Consider the following 23,657-nt stretch of genomic DNA (forward strand, 5'->3'; position numbering starts at 1 on the left):
GTGGGAGTGAAGATTGTCACGGAGAGCACGTTGGGCCAGCCTGAGCTACATAGTGAGGTCCCATCTCAGATAACACCCCACAAATTAAATAGCCCAAGTCGTCATTGTGTGTAAAGCTGGAGCTATGCATAAGTCACAGGGCAGCCGGGGATTCTGTTTTTGGAGGTATGCTCCAGAGAGGCTTTTACAGGAGTCTTCTGTGATTAAGATACAAACATGCTCTTGATAATAGTGAGAAAAGAGCCTCACTGCCCATTTCCTGTAGGGTGGCGGGACATCACCACCGCGCTCTAAGCATCTGCCTGAATGCTAGTCAACAGTGGCGAGGATTTAAGCTATAAGGCCCTTATAGGCAACGTGGGTGGGTCTGTCGCGCAAGAAGCTAGCCGCAGAAAGAAGCCTGCGGTATGGTTTCAACTACCTAACTCCATGTAAACCGCATTGTTTTGAGGATGTGTGTACCCTAAAGCGTTCCGCAGGGAGAACCGGGGAGCTGGCTGGATTTTCCAGATTTCATTATCAATCGCTTCAACTACCAGGTCTCACACCCATAGGCCGAAGGGTGCCAGCCTGTTTTGGTACCGTTTCTTATTTTGACTCCTGTACCAGGAGGTCAAAAGCCTAACCGCGTGAAACATTTTTACCCAGGACTTGGCTCACGATAACTAATTTCTGAGTATTACAAGGTGTGTGTGTGTGTGTGTGTGTGTGTGTGTGTGTGTGTGTGTGTGTGTGTGTGTGTGTGTGTGTGTGTGTGTGTGTTTGGAGCGGGCATCTGCACCAGAAACGGTAGCGTTAAGGAAGTTTATTTAGTGCGGGCAACATAGTTTCCCCTGTCCCAAGTTTTGTCCTCCGCCCAGCAGTAAACAACTTCCAACACTTGAGAAGTGCCAGGGAACACGCTCAGCTCCCGGGGAGGCCGCGATAGGTTTATTTGCTCCCCACAGTGAGGTAGGAATTCAAGTTGTTTTCATTGGCTAGGTGTCTAGGGGCCTCAGCAGCCTTCTGGACCAACTGTCATTCTCCTGCCTTCAGTTCGGAAGCCCTCGATTACTTTGTAACAAAAGTGTGCAAGTTATTTCTCCGCATCAGACTCTGCCTCTGGGCTGTCTCTCCCGTTCCAGAGCCACGGTACCAGAATATTTAAATCACTGTGGCGTTAAATACGTTTTAATATCTGATAGGGCCAGTTTCTGCGCATTGCACTTTTTTTTTTCCTTTCAGGAACGTGTTCGGGCCCGCGGCAGGGGGCGGGGGTCGCGCCTCCGCCTCGGCTCTGGTTCCAGCCGAGCCTCACTGACGCCGCCGAGATGGAAATCCCGAGGCTGCTCCCCGCTCGCGGGACACCACAGGGCGGCGGCGGCGGCGGCTGCTGCCCCGCGGGTGGCGGCGGGGTCCACCGAGCCCCGGACTCTCTGGCTTGTCAGGCCCCCACGCGCCGCCTCCTACTGCTCCGGGGGGCCCAAGATGGCGGGCCGGGGCCGCGGAGCGCAGAGGCCCAGAGGGCCTCACGGGGCCTGGGCCCGAGCCCCAGCACGAACCGGTTGGCGCCCAGGCCGGATCACCCGAGCCGCGGCGACGGCGACGGCGGCGGCGGCGGCGGCGGAGGAGGAGGAGGAGGAGGAGGAGGCGGAGGCGGCGGCAGAGGAGGAGGCGGCGGCGGCGGCGGCGGCGGCGGCGACGGCGACGACTTCTTCCTGTTGCTGCTTGACCCGGTGGGTGGCGATGTAGAAACAGTGGGCTCGGAACAGGCCGGAGGAGGAGGAGGAGGAGGAGGAGGAGGAGGAGGAGGAGGAGGAGGAGGAGGAGGAGGAGGAGGAGGAGGAGGAGGGCCGGTGTGGAGGGAGGAGGCCGAGGCAGGCCCGGGGCCCGAGCGGCGGCGCGAGAGCGGCGCGAACCCCGCGGGGCGGCCCGAGCCGGGCCCCCGCTGCCTGTCGGCCGTCCCGGCTGCGTCGCCGCTCCCCGCGGCGGGCCCGGGCGCGGGCCCCGCGGCGGCCTTCGCGGGCACCATCACTATCCACAACCAGGACTTGCTGCTGCGCTTCGAGAACGGCGTCCTCACCCTGACCACGCCCCCGCTGCCGGCCTGGGAGCCGGGGGTCGCGCCTTTCCCGCAGCCGCCGCCGCCGCCGCCGGGGGGACTGATCGCCCCGCAGGCCGGGTTTCCGCCCGCCGCCGCGGCGCAGCTGGGCGACTGCCCCGAGCTGCCACCGGACCTCCTGCTGGCGGAGCCGGCGGAACCCGCGCCCGCCCCGGCGCCTCCGGAGGAGGAGGCCGAGGCCCCGGCCGCCGCCCAGAGCCCCCGCGGGCCTCTGGTCCCGGGCCCGGGCGTGGTGCTGTACCTGTGCCCGGAGGCGCAGTGCGGACAGACCTTCGCCAAGAAGCACCAGCTGAAGGTGCACCTGCTGACACACAGCAGCAGCCAGGGCCAGCGGCCCTTCAAGTGCCCCCTGAGCGGCTGCGGCTGGACCTTCACCACGTCTTACAAGCTCAAGAGACACCTGCAGTCGCACGACAAGCTGCGGCCATTTGGCTGCCCGGTGGAGGGCTGTGGCAAGAGCTTCACCACCGTGTACAACCTCAAGGCGCACATGAAGGGGCACGAGCAGGAGAACTCCTTCAAGTGCGAGGTGTGCGAGGAGAGCTTCCCCACGCAGGCCAAGCTCAGCACCCACCAGCGCAGCCACTTCGAGCCCGAGAGGCCTTACCAGTGTGCGTTCTCTGGCTGCAAGAAGACGTTCATTACTGTGAGTGCCCTGTTTTCTCATAACCGCGCCCATTTCAGGGAACAGGAACTCTTTGCCTGCTCTTTCCCTGGCTGCAGCAAGCAGTATGACAAGGCTTGCAGGCTCAAGATTCACCTGCGCAGCCACACGGGAGAGAGACCTTTCCTTTGTGACTTTGACGGCTGTGGCTGGAACTTCACCAGCATGTCCAAGCTCTTAAGACACAAGAGGAAGCACGACGACGACCGCAGGTTCACCTGTCCCGTGGAGGGCTGTGGCAAGTCCTTCACCAGGGCCGAACACCTGAAAGGCCACAGCATCACCCACCTGGGCACGAAGCCTTTCGTGTGCCCCGTGGAAGGCTGCTGTGCCAGGTTCTCCGCCCGGAGCAGTCTCTACATCCACTCCAAGAAGCACCTGCAGGACGTGGGCACTTGGAAAAACCGTTGCCCCGTCTCCACCTGTAACAAACTCTTCACGTCCAAGCACAGCATGAAGACCCACATGGCCAAGAGGCACAACCTCAGCCAGGACCTCTTGGCCCAGCTGGAAGCCGCCAACTCCCTGACGCCCAGCAGCGAGCTCACCAGCCAGGGGCAGAACGATCTCAGTGGTGCAGAGCTGGTGTCTCTCTTCTCCGATGTGCCTGGCCACAGTTCTGCTGCGGTGCTGGACACGGCCTTGGTCAATTCTGGGATCTTGACTATTGACGTGGCCTCTGTGAACTCGACTCTCGCGGGAGGTCTCCCTGCCGATGATAATAACCATTCCTTAGGGCAAGCGGTGGACCCCCGGGCCCTGAGGGCCCCCAGTGACCTTCCCCAGAGTCTGGATACCTCTCTCTTCTTCGGAACCTCGGTGACTGGTTATCAGCAGAGCCCCTTAGACATGGACGATGTCTCCGCCGGAAACGTGGGGCTCTTTGGCTCCTTGGCTCTGAAAAACTCAAGCCTGGAGCCCCAGGTTTTGACGCCCAGCAATAAGTTAACCGTGGACACGGAAGCTCTGACCCCCTCCAGCACCCTCTGTGAAAACAGTGTCTCCGAACTACTGACCCCTGCCAAAGCCGATTGGAACGTGCATCCCGAGGCTGACTTCTTTGGGCACGAGGAAGAAACCCAGTTTGGATTCTCCAATCCAACAGGAAGCCATGGTTCTCAGAAAGAAACAGATCTGATCACGGTGACTGGCGCCCCCTTTTTGGTATGAACCCACTCTGCCTGTGCCCTGCCTTGTGGCTCACTTTTATGACGCTCCAATCTGAGGATGTTCGGGATGGAGTGCTTACGTGCAGTCGTTTCTTGCTGCCTCGCGAAGGAACGCGTCTGTGGACTTCAAATTTAGAGATTTAAATTCTCATCCCGAGTCTGGAACTGATGAGTTCTGTGACCGTGAGCAAGTCTCTTAACCTAGCTGAGCCTTAATTTTTTTTTTTTTTTTACGTATAAAGGTGGTGATTTGGTTAGATTTCTTCTCTCTTTTCAGCTCTTTAGATTCTTGATATTAAGTGTTTTCTTCCTTGAAATTTATTGTGACACCCCAACAACGATATGCTCTTATTTTGTATATAAAGTAATTTAAGTTGTGTGATGGTGAATACATACTTTGCACTTGACCTCATCAGTTGTAATTCCATGAATCATCTTATTTGTCGTTGTTCTCTTCCCTTTTTTAGTACTATTTTTGAAGGAGCACCAGATATTAGTTAGTAATAAATATTCAGTACAGATCTTCAGAATGCATTGGTCTTTAGAAAAAAAATTATTATAATAATTTTTTGTATTAATTAAAATCCGTGTTTTCAACTTCATATTGTCATATAAATGCTACCTGGTTTAATTATCTTTAATGTTCTGAAGGTTATTTTAATCTCTATGTTCCATTTCCCCCCTTAAGAATTTATTCCTTGAAAGTAATTATTTTTTGAGTAGAATCTGCCACATCCCGTCTTATTTTTGATGATTGTGTCCTTGTTTCACTGGATTTTCTCAATTTTGTAATGATATTGATCATATTCAAATATTATTTTTGCATGGATGTTTTATAGGTTGCCCTGTGTTCTTTTATTAATTTCCTTATACTGTCTCCCTTTCCTTTCATGATACTGAGAGCCTTTGCTGATCAAGACATTTGTTTGTGATTCCTTTTGCTTCTGATATGTTGAATTGTTCTTGTACAATCGCTAACACTTAGGGGAGAAGGAAATGTTGTTTAGAACACTTAGGAAAGTTTATAATAGAAATATTATTCAGTGCCGGCATATTTTCTTAAATGATGTTAAAACTAACAAGACAAAATAGCAAAGAGAATTGTGTTTCCTGTTGTCATTGTTGATATTTCTGACATCTTTTGGGGGTAGTAGGGAGGCTGTGTTTTAAAATTGCCATCTAGGACTTTGACATGAAAGAGACTCAGGGTCCAGTCCATGCTCTGTGGTGTTGGAGAGGTTGTCTTGAAGATATTAGTCTTACTAAATCTCAGTTTCCTGTTTACTGATTAATGTGTATGCACATGACTAACATTCCTTAGACTATTTTTTCATACTGTTTTCAACACATAAGAAAAAGCATGTATTTCAGCATATTTTGATGACTTTATATGCTCTTTTTACAGTCTCAGTTTTTCATGTTGTTCTGGAAAATTGACATAATTCAGCCCTATTGGTATTCAAGATAACAAAGTGTTGTGAGGTTTAGAATGAAACAGGAAAGGGTCTCTTTATTCCTTACTCTCAATAATTTTCTCTCCCAAATTGTTGTGTGAAAAAACAGGAGTGGAAACACTGCTCACATGGTTATTTCCATACCTCTCCATTTGATCAGTCTGTCAACATCCTTGTTCTGTTTCTAGCATCAGGCTTCTCTCTGTGACTGTGGAGCTTTGAGTCTTTCAAAATCTGATTAAGGAGCATAGGGTGATCACATCCTTTGTGATCTGAAGAGAGCATTGCTTATAGTTTTCCAGAATTAAAAGAAATGAAAGATGGAATCTCAATATTGTGTAAACTCTGTACAGAGAGTATAGCATTTTTAGTTTGTGGAATGTTTTCATAACTTATGTCTTTCATTTTTGTTCAGAGCAACTCTGTGAAGAAGGTTTAGCAAAGTCTGTGCATGTTTCATATTATGATTCAGCCAACTCACATTCCAACTGCTTTTGGCTATGACTGACAATTCTATATATAGCTTCACAAAAGAAGAAATGTTTTTCACCTCTCCTGTCTGCAACTTTCAAGATTCACTCTCCTCTGTCATAACTGGTTGCTTTGTTCCAACTTAATTGGTTTCTGTTGGCTTCTGCTTACTTTTTCTATAGTCTAATTCCTTGCCTATGCATCCTAGTCCTTACATACCTTTCTTTTTTGTTTGTTAGAGGATAGATATTTTTCCTGTGACCTGTCCCTTCAACATTTTCCTCATGGCACATTTTCTTCCAGTGCCAGCATTCATTGAGTGTGTATTATAGTTCTGTGTGTACAGTAAAAAGCTATTTTCTGAGCTTAAATAATAATGTGTGTATATATGATTCAAAGCATAAAGGAGATTATTTTTTATGCTGTTCAAATGAGAAGTGAATTTCTGTTTCATTGTTTCTATTTAAAAAGTTTTTGCCAGGGAGTTCTGCTAATACTTTCTTATCTGTTCTAGTGTACTAGTCTAGTAGCATTTGCATGTAGATGTCTATGGATGACAGACTTTGGAAATGCACTAAAAATTTGCCACTATGAAATGTTTCTTTGTTGTGTGTATGTTGGTATTTATACACACCCACAGATACTCACAAATATTTTAAAAATGGTTGTACTCATTTAGTGAAAATGAAAAGTAGACATACTTTTATAAATCAAAGAAATGCTTAGAATTTTATTTTGTCTACCCATTTGACAGCTTTCCATGTTTGCGTTGGAACTATTTGTATTCATAAACTATATTTCAAAAGTGTTATTCATTTGAAAGTTTCTAAATAGACCACTATTTTTTTGTGTTTGGCAAATAAGTCTGTCAAGGATGAGCTGAATACACAAGTCATGAAAATAAATTTATAAACATGAAGGTAAATTAATGCTGTGATTTTTATTTATTTATTTAATTCCTTAAAGTAACTTTTTTTTCCAATAAGGAAGCATAAACTATATTTTCCCTATTTACTCCTAGAACTTTCAAAGGGCAAATGCTACTTTTCTTAAAGATAGCAGATTTTATTTGTCCATGTCCTCACAAAGTTTCATTGAACTAAGTTTTTCAAATTCTTTCTATTTAAACTTTTTTTAAATAGCAAAATGTTGAACAGCTTTGTGTTTTTAAGGTAAGAAGGCTACTTTCTGTTGCTGGTGGAATAAAATTGTCAGCACTCCTTTTTAATAATAGTGAATGGTTAATTTTATCACTTTATTTTCCTTTCCTTTTGCTTCTCTTTAATTTTTGGTTTATTTTGCTGACTGAAAAATCAGTAACAAAATAGCTTAAAAGGAATTCTGTTTCTAAGGACTCTATTGATCATATTGATCTTGAAGTAAAGTATTTGGGCCTTTAGTTGAGGATGTGGTGCAGTGGTAGAACAGTTGCCTAGCCAATATAAAGAATTTGATTTTATCACCACAAAAAATGTGTGTGTGTGTATGTATGTGTATACCACAAAAGCACATGTGCGTGTCTATGTTTTTATATAGATGTACTTTTGTGGGTCTTGTGTTTGTCAGTCAATACAATGAAAGAGTACTTGAGCAGTAACCATGAATCATAGACTATGATAACATTTCCTTTATGTTCCTATTGAGGAAACAGATGTGGGTGCAAATTGTAAGCTGGATATTGCACTGCACTTATTTAAAATTAACAATTATTTATGCACATAAAATATTGATTCTTTGAACAGTATATATATATATATATATATATATATATATATATATATATATATATAAAACTTTGATCTTTAAGCAAATCACATTTGATAGGTGGAGATAGAAAATTAATGTATTATACAGTTACAGAGTAAAAACAAGTTTAATTTGGTATCAGAATGATGCAAAGGTGACAAAGAGTGATGTGAAATTTGTTAAGAACAGATATGAGAGCCTGTAAATGTTTTAATAGAGAAGCCAGTGATAATGATGTCTTTAATTTAATAGTGGTTACAATGAAGTGTGAAGCTATGAGTGCTGTCAGTGAGTTTGAAAGAGAAGGCAAATATATTAGAGATATTTTTGAGATTTCCCTAGCACATGAAGAGAGACTATAATTTAATATTTTAGCAAGACAGACATAGATGTTACTATAGAAAGGCTGACAAGAGAAACTGGGAATGGTAGCTCACATTTCCTTGGGAATTGTAATAGAATGAGAGGAGTAAGGAAGAGCATGCAAGTTTGGTGTATTTAATTAAATGACAAGTGATGACACAGTTATTCATAAGCTGTCAATATTGTTGTTTATTCCAACTGTGTATAGCAGCAGAAGGCCACTTCCTCTTGGTTCCTTCAGGCATTCTGTGAACTACCTACACGTAGTACAAGAGGTATTTTCATCAGATCTGCGATTGACTAGTAGGCAGTGATTAGTCTTAAGGACTGTAAAGTACTTGAATTTTAGCCAGTACAATTGAGAATTAAATTCTTAATTTATTTTTAAGCTTTAATTTGAAAACTGTGGCAATGTAAAATATCGATTTTCTGTTATGACCAACTCTATTGTTCTGGGAGGCTTACATTTCACTTTGGCCATGGGAAATATTTTCTTTTGTTCACTTTTCTTTTTAAAAGAATTTTTACATTCAGTCATGAAAAAAATTGATATCCAAATTGAGATATATTGTCAATGTAAAATAAAAACCATAGTATAAACATTTAAATATTTTATTACTGATTACATGAATAATATTTTGACATATTTGTTTAAAATACTAGAATTAATTTTCCAGTTTATTTTTATTATTTATATTTGTTTTAATTACTTGATTTTTTTGAGACAGGGTTTCTCTGTGTAGCCCTAGCTGTCCTGGAACTTGCTCTGTAGACCAGGCTGGCCTCAAACTCAGAGATCACCTGCCTCTGCCTCCCAAGTACTGGGATTAAAGGCAGGTGCCACCACCTAGCTAATTGCTTGATTTTTTTTGTGATAGGATATTGCTGTGTAGGATATTGCTGTGTAGTCCAGGCTAGTCTCAAATTTGCTTCAACCATTTAAGTTCTGAGATTATAGGCATGTACCAATACACAAAATATTTTTACTTTCTTAATGTAGCTACTAGAAAATGGAAAATTATGTAAATAACTCTTGCCATACCTGCAAAAATAAAGTAAAATATAAAATTATACTGTAGGCTCTCCTTTTAGTAACTATATCAGTCTAGTTGTTACTTACCTCCCTCAGGCTGCTGTATGTCAAAATGAGGTATTCTACCTCTCCTGTTTGTTTGAGGCTCTGTTTTTAAAAAAATCAGTCAGTAGTTTACTTTATGCTTAAGGTAAATAATGACAACAACAAAACCTTAGTGTGTTATAAAGGACTGCATTATAATGTGAAGGACAGTATTTTGTCACTGATTTCAGCAATTACTTTATTAGCATATAAATATTATGTTTCCTTGCAGCAGTTTCCAAACAGAATCTTTGTTGTTTCTTTTCCCCCATTCCCATTCTCTAATGTGTATTTTCATACTTTTGTATTTTCCCTCCTTCCCCAAACCCTGGTTGCATCCTATCTAGCTTCATAATCTATACTCACTCTCATACCTCCTTATTTACATACATACAAGCATCAAAAGTTAGGATCTGCAAATGAAAGAATATATGATTTTTTTTTTTTTTTTGGTTTTTCGAGACAGGGTTTCCCTGTGTAGCTTTGCGCCTTTCCTGGAACTCACTCGGTAGCCCAGGCTGGCCTTGAACTCACAGAGATCCGCCTGGCTCTGCCTCCCGAGTGCTGGGATTAAAGGCGTGCGCCACCACCGCCCGGCGAATATATGATTTTTTATATGAGTCTTAGTCACCTTGCTTAATATATTTTGCAATTCTATCCATTTTCCTGCAAAACTTCATGATTCAACTTTATCTGTAGGTGAATATAATTCAATTGTGTATGAGCCATGTTTTCATTATCTATTTATTAGTTGAAGGACATCTAGGCTGTTTTAATTTTCTTGCTACTTTGAATAATACAGCAATAAACATGCATATGCAGTCATTCAAAGTAGGATATAGAGTTCTTTGAGAATATGCCTGGGAGTGCATATTCCTGGATCATATGGTAGTTCAATGTCTAGCTTTTTGTTGTTGTTGTTTGTTTGTGTTTTGGAGACAGGGTTTCATTGTATGACAGATCTAGTTGTTCTGGAACTCAGAACAACTGAGTTTGTAGACCAGGCTGGCTTTGAACTCACAGAAATCCACCTGACTCTGCCTCCTGAATGCTAGGATTAAAGGCATGTGCCACCTTGCCTGGCTCTATTATAGCTTTTGGAAGATCCTCCACACTGATTTCTGTAGTGGCTGTACCAGTTTGTACTTCCACCAATAATGAATAAGTGTTCCCCTTTCTCCACATCCATGCCAGCATTGATCATCATCATTCTTTTTTTTTTTTAGCTTTAGCCATTCTAAGAGTTAGATGAAATCTCTAGGTAGTTTTAATTTGCATTTACCTATTGGCTAGGGATGTGCAACATTTAAATATATATATTTCTCAGCTATTTGTATTTCTTCTTTTGAGAATTCTCTGTTTAGTTCCATGTCCTAAATTTAATTAGCTTGTTTCCTTGGTGTTCAGGAATTTTTCTAAGATTTATTTATATATTATAGACAATTTTCTGTCAAGTGTATGACTTGTAAAGATTTTTTTCTCCAATATGTAGACTGCCACTTCTTTTGAATGATAGTGTCTTTTGCCATACAAAGCCTTCTTATTTCCATGCAGTCTCATTTGTCAACTTTACTCTTAATGCTTGTACTACCATGGTCCTGTCTTGTTCTGAAAGTACATTCCTGTGTCTATGAGTTCCTTACTTTCGCCTCTTTCAGATTGAGGGTATCAGGTGTTATGATGAGCTCCTTGATTTATTTGGACTTGAGTTTTACAAGGGTGTGAGATAAAGATCTAGCTTCATTCTTCTACATGTTTGTAGTTTGACCAGTACCATTTGTTGAAGATGCTGTCTTTTCTCCAGTGTATATTATTGTCCTCTTTCTCAAAATTCAGATGACCATTGGAGCATAGGTTTATGGATGAGTCCTCAATTCTATTTATCTGTGTGTCTGTTTGTATGCCAATACTTTTAAGGTTTTATTACTATACCTCTGTAGTATAATAGAAAGCAGGGATGGTAATACTCTCAGTGGGGTTTTTATTTAGGATTATTTCAATTATCCTGGGTCTTTTATATTTCCATATGAATTTTGAAGTTACTTTTCCTTTCTGTGAAGAAATGGAAAAGTTTTAGACTTTTGATGGGGATTGCATCAAATCTGTATATTGCTTTTGGTAGGATATCCATTTTTACAAAATATAATCCTACCAATCCATGAACAAGAGAGGTCTTCCATCTTCTGATGTCTTCTTCAGTGCCTTTATGCAATGCTTTAGAGTTTTTAATTTATAAACATTTCATTTGCTTGGTTAGAGTTATTCCAAGATATTTTATTTTACTTTAATATATTTTATTTTTGAGGCTATTGTAAAAGGTATTATTTCCCTCATTTCTTTTCAGTACATTTGTCATTTTTATATAGGAAGACTACTGATTTTTGTGTGTTGATTTTGTATCCTATTACTTTTGGCTGTAGAATTTCATGGTGGAGTCTTTGGGGCCTTTTATGTATAAAATAATCTCCAAACAAGATTACTTTGACTTCTTCCTTTCCTATTTGTATCTTTGTTATCTCCTCTTGTCTTATTGCTGTAGCTGAGAGTTCAAGCAGTATTTTGAACAGGTGTAGAGTGAGTGGAGATCATTATCTTGTTCTTGACTTTGGTAAAAATGGTAGGAGTGTTTTTCCATTTGGCATGATGTAAACAGTGGGCTTGTATACTGCTTTCATTATGTTGCGGTACATCCCTGTATCCCTAGACTCTCCAGTACTCATGAAGGGAAGTTGAATTTTTGTCAAATGCCTCTTCTGCATCTCCTGGTATGATCATGTGATTTCTGTCCTTTATTCTGATTATGTGGTAGATTACATTTATTGATTTATGCATGTGGAACCATCCTTTCCATTTCTGGAATGAAACTGATTTTAAGTGGTGGGTGATCTTTTTGATGTTTTCTTGAATTTAGTTTGTATTTTATTGAGAGTTTTTCAATCTGTGTTCATCAGGGACATTGGCCTATAACACTCTTTTTATTAGGTTTTAATCTACTTTAGCATCAGAGTAATACTGGTTTTGTAAAATGAATTCGGAAGTATTTCTTGCTTTTCTATTTTATGGGATAATTTGAGCAGTTCGTTGAAGGTCTATTAGAATTCTGTGCTGAATTCATCTGGTCCTGGGTGTTTTTTAGTTTGGAGGTTTTTAATTACTGCTTCTATCTCATTGGTTGTTATGGCTGAGTTGCAATTATTTACTCTATTTTGGTTTAACTTTGGTAGGGTATATGCATCTAGAAATTCATCTACTTCTTTTATATTTTCCAGTTTAGTGAAGTACAACATTTTAAAGTATGTCCTTACGATTCTATGAATTTTCAGAGTCTGCTGTAATATTTCCCTTTTCATATCTAATTTTATTAATTTGTGTCTTATTTGTTTCTTTTGGTAAATTTGGCTCAAGCTTTTTTAATCAAGTTTGTAGCAGGCTTTCTTGGACTGTCAGCCCCAAACCTTGACAGGGAGACATTATTAATTGTGAACATTTGCCCATAGCTTAGGCATATTTCTATCTAGCTTCTTAAACTTAAATTAACCCATTTCTATTAATCTGTGAGTTTCCCTGAGGCTAGTTTATCTCATCTACATACTGTCCATCCTGCTTCCTCCATGTCTGGCTGACTGTGTCCTGGCTGACTGGCCTCCCTTTTTTCTCTGCCCACTAGCCCTGCCTGTCTATCCTCTGTCTAGCTATTGGCCATTCAGCTTTTTATTAGACCAGTCAGGTGCCTTAGGCAGGCAAGGTAAAACAGCAACACATCTTTACATAGTTTAACAAATATTCTGCAACACAAATGTAACACATCTTTACATGGTTAAGCAAATATTCTATTCCACAGCACAAGTTCATCTTTACAAAGAACTCTTTGTTTCTTGATTCTTTCTAGTTTATTTTCATATCTATTTGATTAATTTCAGCCCTGATTTTGGTTTCTCTTCATATCTACTTTGTTGTTGTTCTTGTTTTTCCAAATCTTCAGGTGCATTATTGTTAATTTGAGGTTTCTAATATTTTCTTCATGTAGATATTATGCTATAAACATTCTGTTAGAACTGCTATCATTGCATCCTATAGATTTGGGTATTGTTGTTGGTTGTTTTTTACTCTTTTGGCTCTTTGGGGGGGGGGGCCATCAACCAGCTCCCAAATAAATACATGGAATCTTATTATTTTTTATGAATGCCCAGCTTTAGCTTGACTTGTTTCTAGCCAGTTTTTCTTAAATTATCCCATCTACCTTTTGCCTCTGGGCTTTTACCTTTCTCTATTTCTGTGTATCTTTTCTTTCACTCTTACTCGGTGGCTGCCTGTGGGGTTGGGTGGCCGGTGCCTGGAGTCTTCCTCCTTTTCTTGCTCCTTTTTCTCTCTTCTTGCTCCTCCTTAATCTTCTTTGTCTCCTATTTATTCTCTCTGCCTGCCAGCCCCACCTATCCTCTCTCCTTCATAGCTGTTGCCATTCAGCTCTTTATTAGACCAATCAGGTGTTTTAGACAGGCAAAGTAACACAGTTTCACAGAGTTAAACAAACGCAACATAAAAGAATGCAACACATCTTTGCATCATTAAACAAATATTGCATAGTATAAACAAATGTAACACATTTTAAAATAATATTCTACAACATTTCCTGATTTTTGTCTAAATAAAAATGAAAGGTTTTAACTTCAACATAGCAAAACTATATACAACAAAACAGTTAACAAGTAAGAACTACATTTACATTATTCAGTCCATTTGTATTTAACAAATTCAGAGAAAACATTCCACCATCCATCCCATCCTAGTGACTCTGAAGTTTTACACCTAATTTACTTTCTTTCATAATTAAGGAAATCTGCAGCTATAACTATTTAGCCTTCAACTCCATCAAAGACCCAGAAGGACATAATATTATCTATAAACAGCAGTTTCCAAAACTCTAGAAATGACAGAGACATCTGACTGCCTGGACAGTCACCCAAAGATCCTCTGCAATGTTGGGGTATCCATCTTCAGTCTACAGGCCCAGAGTATCTGGCAGACTTTTTAGTGAAACATGAAATTTGAAGGACTATGCTGCCTTGTATTGGCAAAGTTCACTAGTCACTGTCCTCTGTGTCCTGCAGACTATCTGGCAAACTCTTCTGTGAAGCAGGAAATTTGAAGGACTGTCCTGCCTTGTATTGGCAAATTTTGTCAGTTGCTTTCCTCTGTGTCCTGCAGAATGTCTGGCAGACACTTCCATGAAGCAGGAACCCTGAAGGACCATCCCACCTTGTTTTGGCAAAGTTCAGCAGTCACTTTCCTGTGGGTCCTGCATGTCCAGTCTGTATACCACATTATCAGCCATCAAAGGCAAGAGCAGTTTCTTTGCCCAAATGGCTAATCTTGCCTCCTTGAAAGCAAACTCCTATGGAGTTTCTTCAATGCCTATCATTTTTCTCTGATGTAAATTGGTGCTGCCAGGAGCAGATGTGTCTCATTGTCATGAAAAACATTATGTTAACAAAACATTTTAAATGCCATATTCTGTAGGTTTCTAAAGTGTTTGAAGACCATATATCTATATGAATATATCTCTATATGATCTTGAAAACACACCTAATATATCTACAAATTTGATTGTTATAAATGACTAACTACTAACCTGTGCTTCTTGATTATCCTAAATAGTTTATAATAATAGCTTTCAAAAACGAGAATTTTGGGGTTGGGGATTTAGCTCAGTGGTAGAGCGCTTGCCTAGCAAGTGCAAGGCCCTGGGTTCGGTCCTCAGCTCTGGAAAAAAAAACCTAGAATTTTACCTTACATTTTTAAATGAACTGCATAGGTACAATATCTTAAACAAGAGTAGAAACATATTTACAGTGTTATGAAAATAACTTTAAATTTGTATCAATATACTGTATTCTTCTAAATGGTAACAAACATCCATAACCCACCAAATAACCAAAGACCACCCACACACTCCAACTCTTGGGAATGTGGGCATCATTTTCTCTAGACTGCTTCATGTTGTTTGTGGGCAAAGGCATTGTTAAGGGTCCCTGAGAAAATTTGAGATAATGGCCATGTCCTGGGAAGACCAGGTATAAACTTTCTTGATAGATTTGTCTGTCAAGTTTCAGAAGATCTCCTTTGATCTAACCCAATCCATATTAACGTAGGACGAATTCATAGCCTCTTGTTTTCTATAGAAACAAAAACAAAACCACGTCTCTAAAGCATTTTTAACTTCTATTTGACAAATACATTTTTGACTTCTCTTTTAAAGTTAAGGCATTCCTAAAGTATCTAGGTTGGTTCAACTTAGCATTCCAGTTTATAATCCCATTTCTCCTAGCAACTGTCTTTTGCCTATCAGTATTAAAAAAAAAAATTCAAAATCAACACAATAACGCACAGGATCCAGATTCCTTGTGTATTTCCATTGTTAAGTGGCTTACTCTTTTTAAATTACTCTTTAAAGACTTTATTATTTTTAAATGATTTCTTTCTTTGTATGACTGTCCATACCCCTTTTCTTTCTTTCTTAAGATTACACACATTGCAAAACACACTGGAACCTGTTTAGAGATTTTTCCATCTGGACCTCTTTTACTGGGTATCTTTTAGCTTTTTTTTGACTGTGTGAGCAAACTTTAAACCACTATGCTACAACTGGGTCTTTTGCATGTAGTTCTATTGTCTGGCTCCACCTGCTTCTTGGTTCTTGAAACCTGGTCAGAGGTGCATTACCAGGAACTGCATTCAACCTTCCTATAGCTCTAGAATGCCAATGCTTGCACTGAAACAGATGTTTATACTTATTTTTGTTCCTACCTAGAGTGCTGACCTTTGAAGTGAGAAGTCTGAAATGGCACTATTGTTTTTCCTGAACTTTGAGAAGAGGCAATCAGACAACTTCAGTATGGCTCAACTGAGAAGCCCTTGCTGAGTAAAAAAATGTAGCATATTTTAAAATAATATTCTACAACAGGGTATGCTGTGTTTTAATTTTCATCCATTTCCAGGAATTTTTAAATTTCATTCTTCATTTTTTCCTCAACCTAATTCTCATTCAGCAACGTATTTCATAGTCTTTATAAGTTTGTGTACTCTCTGTCGTTCCTCTTGTTGTTGATACCTAGCTTTATTCCATTATGGTCAGATAGAATCAGGATGTTATCCCAGTTTTCCTGTACTTGTTGAGACTTGCTTTGTGTCCTAATACATGATTAGTTTTGGAGAAAGTTTCATAAGTTTCTGTGAAGAATATGTATTCTTTACTGTTTCAGTGGAATGTTCTGTAGATATATTAGGCCCATATGAGTAATGGTATCATGCAACTCTAGTGTTTGTTGATGTAGCTTTTGCCAGATATCCTGTCCATTGGTGAGAGTAGAGTATTGAAGTCACCCATATATCCCATGTTGAGCTTATTTGTGGTTTTAGATATAATATTACTTCTTTTATAAAATAAGGTACACCTGTTTAGGTGCATGTATATTGGTAATTATAATAGCTTCTTGGTGGATTGTTCCTCTGATGAGTATGAAGTATCTTCCTTGCCCTTTTTGACTAATTTAAGTTTGAAGTCTGTTTTGTCAACAATTAGAATTGCTACACCTGTTTGTATATTACCTTCATTTGCTTGAAGTACCCTTTTCCATCATTCTATGCTAAGGTTATGTCTTTGATGGTAAAATGTATTTCTTTGAGGCAGAGAAAAACTAGATCATGTTTTCTAATCCAGTTTTCTAATCTGTGTCTTTATTGGGGAATTGAGTCCACTAATATTTAGAATTGTTGTTGAAAGATGTGTATACTTGTCATTAAACTGATTTTGTGGTGATTCTTTGACCTTTTTTGTTCTATTGTCCTGGTGTTATTTATTTTTCATTGGTTGTGTTTATTCTTCTTTTTTGACTGAAATAGTCCCTTCAATATCCTCCATAGAGTTGGCTTAGTGGTCATAAATTCTTTTAATTTGTTCTTGTGGAAATTTTTATTTCTCTATGAATTTTCATAGTTTTGCTGGATGTAATATTCTGGATTGACAGTTGTGTTCTTTCAGAACTTGAAACACTTTTCCCATGCCTTTCTGACTTTGAAATTTCTGTCAGAAAATCAGGAGTAATTCTGGTGGGCCTGCCGTTATAAGTGACTTGACCTTTTCCTCTTGAAGTTTTATTTTTCTTTATTCTGCTTTTAATATTCTATTATAATATATTGTGGAGAGTGTCTTTCCTGGTCATATCTGTTTGGTGTTTTGGAAGCACCAGTATGCACATTTCTTTTTCTAACTGTGAACATTTTGATAACGTGATTTTACTGAAAATAGAGTCTATGTCATAATTATCCTTTTCTCATGCCTATAATCTGAAAGTTAGGTCTTTTCATGGTATTCAAGAGTTTTCCCTTCTTCTGTTCATGGGAGGTTTTGTTTGTTTACCTGTAAAACATCACTAAATTTTAAAGTGATATAGTTTCTCTACTTTGTCTTCCAGCTTTGATTCTTCCCATGGTCCATTCTATTGGTGAGATCTGGAACTGAGGCTTTTATTTGGCTTATGTAGTTTTTCACATTTGGCAATATTTCAGTTTAGTTTTTCTTCAGTAATTCTGTATCTTTTTGAATTCTGTTTTCATATCGTGTATTAGCTTCCTTACTTCATTTATCTCTGACTTTTTACTGTGAGTTTTCTGAAACCAGTTTTCATTGTCTTTTGAATTTCTTGTCTGCCAGTTCTTCAAGGCCATTCTCCTTGATTTCCATTATTATGGGACTAATAATTTTTGGAGGACACATGTCTTGGATTTTTATGAGGATTTTTTTTTCTATTTTTGTGCCAAGATTTGTGCATTTGGAGTTAGTTGGTTGAATGAGAATGTGGGCCTGGGGATGACTGTCTGGGGAGTGTTTGCCAATCAGCACCAGGAGCTGGAGAAACTGTGCAAGTGGGCAGGGTAATCAGGGTTCAAGATACTTTATTGGAACTTAAATTTATTTTATTGATCCAGTACATAAATGAATAAAATTTGTTTATTGCTCTAGGGACTGGAGCAACAAGGGAAGTGTAGGCAGAGTAGTTGAGGCCTGGCTTTCCCTTGTCTCTCATGCAGAGCTGGGCAAATTGGGAGGTTCATGTTGAATGATTGGGGTCTGGTGGGTTCTTATTTCTATATGGTAGGACCTAGGAAGATTAGGAAGTATATTTTTAAAAGATTATAAAATTAGCTGGGCGGTGGTGGCACACACCTTTAATCCCAGCACTCAGGAGGCAGAGGCAGGTGGATCTCTGTGAGTTGGAGGGCAACATGATCTATAGAGTGAGTTCAAGGACAGGCACCAAAACTACACAGAAAAACCTTGTCTCAAAGAACAAAAGAAAGATTATAAAATTATTTGTGTGTGTGTGTGTGTGTGTGTGTGTGTGTGTGTGTGTGTGTGAGTGAGAGAGAGAGAGAGAGAGAGAGAGAGAGAGAGAGAAACCATTACATCATCTTGATCAGTTGGTTGTTTGATTAGTGTTCAGAGACCTTTATTTCTTCTGAGTAATTTTACTGTGTAGTCGACTTTGTCACATATGTGTATTGCTAATCCTGATTGTCTCCACAATGCAACTGCTTGGCGTATCTCTTTCCATGTTTTTTGTTTTTGGCTTTTCTTTTACTCTAGCTCCACATTGGAATGCCACAATGTTGTTTGTTTTTGCTCTTTTGGGTGGCCCACCACCCAGCTCCCAAATAAATCACACATGGAGGCTTATTCTTAATTATAAATGACCAGCTTTAGCTTGGCTTATTTCTAGCCAGCTTTTCTTATCTTAAATTATTCCATCTGCCTTTTGTCTCTGGGATTTTTCCTTTTCTTACTTCTGTATATCTTACTTCCACTCTTACTCCGTGGCTGGCTGGGTGGCTGGGTGGCTGGCCACTAGCATCTTCCCCTCCTTGTTCTTTTGCTTTCTTTTTCTCCCAGATTTCTCCTTCTATCTAGTCTCCACCTGCCAGCCCTGCTCCACTGTTGACCATTCAGCTCTTTATTAGACCATCAGGTGTTTAGACAGGCAGAGTAACACAGCTTCACAGAGTTAAACAAATGTAAAATAAAAGAACTTGCAACAAATCTTTGCATCATTAAAGAAATTTTCCACAGCATAAACAAATCTAACAACCCTAAAATAATATTCTACAAAGTTTTTGCTTTCATTCTGTGTCTTTGACAATGTGGTGTGTATTGTGGGTAGCCATTCCACCTTTGACCTGGAAGTACTACCCCCATTGCGGCTTCGGTAACTGTCACACCTACAAGGTGGAGCCAAGACAGGACCCCTAAAGACCCGAGATCCGGATGTGCCAGCTCTCTTGGTTCCTGAATCCTGGACGCTGGAGGTAGACCAAGCAGAGTTCTCCAGAGAACACCGCTGGACTGCGCTACACCTTTCCCAGACCTTGTAACCTATCCCTTCACTTGTAAGTTACCCCACAAAATAAACCTCCCTTTTAACTACGTAGAGTTGCCTTAATATTTAAATCAATAGTAGTGTCTCTTGCCATTTAATCCAATCAGCTAGTGTGTATCTCTTAGTTGTAAAACTGACAGAACTAACTTTGGGGGTTATTACTGAAACATATTCACTGATTCTTGTAATTTTGTTCATTGTTTACATGGTTCAAATCTTTTCTTTCTCCCTTTTTTTTATTTTAGGAGCTTGGTTGCTGTCTTGAACATGTTTGATTTTTTTTTGTTGTTGTTCTTGTTTACTCCTTTCATAAAGTTTATTCTTTCTTGAGCACCTTTACTTGCAACTGTCTTTCTCCTCTGTGTGTATAATTCCTTTAAGTATCTAACATACTGGGTGAGTGGTCATAAATTGCTTTACTTTGTACCTATCTTGGGTGGTATTTATTTCACCACTGGTTTTAAAATATAACTCTTCTGGGAGCTCAGGAAAGGGTAGTAACTGTGTCCAAAACATATTGTATGAATTTCTTAAACAATTAGTAAACAAAAATTCTCAAAAAGATAATTCACCTGAATATAGTAATCCTGTTGGACATTTATTTACTTGCACAGCTTAGATTACATTATTTATTACTGTTCTGGATTTTTGGTATTTCTACCAAGATAATGTTATTCTAATGAGTTTCCCTTTGTATGTAAGCTGACAGTTTTCTTTTGTATCTTTTAATATTGTTTTTTGTGCTTTTAGTGTTTTAACAATGTAACAGAGAGGTTTGTAGCAGGCTTTCTCAGACTGCCAGCTCCCAAATAATGACATGAAGACTTATTATTAGTTATGAATGCTCAGCCTTATCTTATGTTTGTCCCATTAGCTCTTATAATTTAATTTAACCTGTTTCTCTTCATCTATGTTTTGCCTTGGGGCTTTTTACCTTTCTTTCATTCTCTGTGTCCTACTTTTCCTGCTTCTTCCATGTCTGGCTGGCTGATGGCTGCCTGGCTCACTGGCCCTGGGCATCTCCCTCTTTTTCTCTCTCATTCTCTCTTCTCGAGCCTAGATTCCTCCTCCTACTTATTCTCTCTGACCACCAGTCCCACCTATCCCTCTCCTGCCTAGCTATTTGCCATTCAGCTTTTTATAAGGCCAATCAGGTGCCTTAGGCAGGCAAAGCAACACATCTTTACATTGTTAAACAAATGCAGCATAAATGAAAGCAACATCTCTTCACATCATTAAACTAATGCAGCATAAGCAAATGTAACACACCTTTACATAGTTAAAGTAATTTTCCACTTTAAGTGGTGTAAATGCCTCCAGTACTTGTATCCATATCATTCTCTGTCTTTTAGAAAAATTTATGGTATAGTTTCACTGAATAGACTTTTTGTGCCTTTTGTTTGCTTCTCAGCTCCCTTTACTCCTTGAATTGTTAGGTTTGTCTATTCTGCATGTCTTAAAGCTTTTGAAAGTGACAATCCATAGTCCTAGTGTCTCCAACATTCTTATGTCTCCCTGGCAACTTAGACTTTACCTTCACATTTTCATGTAATGGTATTAAGTCTTCTCTGCAGGGACCCCAACCCTATTGAGGCAGCATGAGCAGCTGTAGCCTGCACAGGTCTGCACCAGCTCCTCTGCATATATATTATGGCTTCCAGTTTAGTGTTTCTATGGGATTCCTGAGTATGTGAATGAGTGGGTCTCTAATCCTTGTGCCTTCTCTTGGGCTCTTTTCCTCCTTTGGTTTGTCTTGTCCAATTTCAGTGTGATGGTTTTTGTTTTATTTTTATTATACTTCATTTTGTTATATTTTAGTCTTATCTCTTAGACGCCTGTTCTTAACTAATGATAGACAGAAAGGGAGTGGATCTGGAGAGGAGGGGAGGTAGGAAGGAACTGGGAAGTGTTGTGGAATATTATTTTAAGATGTGTTACATTTGCTTATGCTGTGGAACATTTGTTTAATGATGCAAAGATGTGTTGCATTCTTTTATGTTGCATTTGTTTAACTCTGTGAAGCTGTGTTACTGTGCCTGTCTAAAACACCTAATGGTCTAATAAAGATCTGAATGGACAATAGCGAGGCAGGAAAAGGATAGGTGGGACTGGCAGGCAGAGAGAAGAAATAGAAAGAGAAATCTGGGAAGGAAAAGATCGAGGAGAAAAGAAGAGGACCAGCCATCCAGCCACACAACCAGACATGGAATAAGAAGGAAAGAAAAGATACACAGGAATAGAGAAATGTAAAGGCCCAGAGGCAAAAAGTAGACAGGATAATTTAAGAAAAGCTGGCTAGAGACAAGCCAAATTAAGGCCGGGCATTCATAAATAAGAATAAGCCTCCATGTGTGGATTTATTGGGGAGCTGGGTGGCAGGCCCCTCAAAGAGTCAAAGAATAAAAATAAAAACCAACAACAGGGAAAGGTAGAGAGAGGGAAAATCATAGTCAGGATATATTATGTGAGAAAATCTATTTTCAAGAAAAGAAAAGAAAACAAAACAAAAAAGAACCAACAATTCTCCAAACTACAGTTTCATCTGAGCAAATCTATTAAAATGTAAATATTTTTTCTGTGCTAAAAAAAGAAAGCATCATGGTCCAATTTTTTTATAAGATGTGTTAGATAGATTTATAGCTTATCAAAGAATAGGGATAAACAGGAGGTGTGGACCCCTGTCTTCAATAGAAGCTGGTGCTTGTTTGCCCAGGTGCTTTAAGTATATCTTAAGGTTAAAAAATTAGACAGCTCCATTACATGACTGAACCCATGTATCAGGATGCAGAAGGCAATCGTGAAACACAGGTATATGGTAAAATTGGGGTGAGGGCTATGCTAGAGAATCATGAATGTTATAACTCTCCAAAGTACCCAGCCAGAGGAGAAGTAAGGATATGAAATTAAAATTATGATTATTAAAAATACTGTTCTATACCAAATTGGCAAAAGTCCCAAGCAGGATAGCTTTCTGGCTCTGTCATGGTTACTGCTCACTGTTCTTATTCAGGTCTACAATGAGAAAGAAACTAATATAGCAGAAAAACATGCAAAATGTGCCATTTGACAGAAATCGTTCAATGTTGTAGATAAAGTGAATGCTGAGAAGGCAGAGGTAGTTGTAACAGAAATGAATGTCATTAAAGAGAAGTCGAGCACTTTACACTGGAACAACAGCCACAGTGGTCTAGAGCAAGACTGTCTATCAAACCAGCCTTTCATTTCCTTTCTTTTGTTTGGGCTGTTCCTTGTTTGGCTGAGACGAAAAAGAAATTGTCTTGATTTCATTGCTTGTCGTCCTTTGAATTAGTTATTATGGAGTAAGGGTCTTGTTTCTCACAAACACTTACACATACATGTTTGTTGTTGCATTATTCACATTAGCAAGAAATAGAATTAGCCTAGTTCTTCACAAACAGATGAATGGATAATGAAAATGTGATCATATTATACAATGGAATTTTATTCAACCATAAATCAAGGTGAAATTGTGAAATTTGCAGAAAAATGGATGGAATAGTAAAATATTATATAAGGTAACATGCTCAGAAATATAAATACTGCATGCCCTTTCATATGTGTGCATACTAGCTTTTAACTTTCATTTGTGTGTATTTATGTGAGAGTATGTATATGTAGAGTCCAGAAAACTATAATGGAGACTATGAGAGGGGCAAGAAGAAGCTTTATTGAATGTTGTGAGGATGATAATAGAGCACACACTAAAAGTGGAAGAGGGAATATTAGGGGAGGGAGTATAGCCGGCTGGGGGCTGGCAGGAAGATCAAGAGAGGAGAGTGGGTGAGAGTGAGGGTCAACCCAAACTAGTTACCTATGAAAATCCCATAAGAGAACCTGTTACATTGTATTCTAATTAGAAATTAAATTAAAATTTTAGAAATATTGTCATCCAGTTTTGTAGCAAACTTTGCATCAACTTTCCATTCACATACTAGTAATCAGTCAAGAACAAAAAGCACTGTGATCTTGGATCAACACTTTCAAAAGGATATACTATGTTCTGGGGATAAAGCAATGATAGAGCACATGTTCAGCATCTGATACCACCCCATCAGGCTCTATCCCTAACCTCTACTCCAAGAATATATTATTGTTGGGAAAAATGAGACTAATAGAGCCAC

At 39.7% G+C, this 23,657-nt stretch overlaps 1 protein-coding gene across 1 annotated transcript; it reads left to right on the forward strand.

Annotated features, from left to right (window-relative positions):
* Nucleotides 1-766: 766 nt before the first annotated feature.
* Nucleotides 767-23,424, forward strand: LOC128107227 (zinc finger X-linked protein ZXDB-like). The gene is made up of 2 exons (XM_052732864.1): nt 767-1,131; nt 1,225-23,424. Exon 2 carries the CDS (start codon nt 1,311-1,313, stop codon nt 3,933-3,935), a length of 2,625 nt encoding a protein of 874 aa, XP_052588824.1. The 5' UTR covers nt 767-1,131; nt 1,225-1,310; the 3' UTR covers nt 3,936-23,424.
* Nucleotides 23,425-23,657: the final 233 nt, after the last annotated feature.

This window comes from Peromyscus californicus, unplaced genomic scaffold (genome assembly GCF_007827085.1).
Source record: "Peromyscus californicus insignis strain IS unplaced genomic scaffold, ASM782708v3 Scaffold_10__1_contigs__length_136768540, whole genome shotgun sequence".
Lineage (NCBI taxonomy): Eukaryota > Metazoa > Chordata > Mammalia > Rodentia > Cricetidae > Peromyscus > Peromyscus californicus.

Coding starts and splice junctions, on each gene's coding strand:
- LOC128107227 (XM_052732864.1), top strand. CDS start 1,311: ATGGAAATCCCGAGGCTGCTCCCCGCTCGCGGGACACCACAGGGCGGC.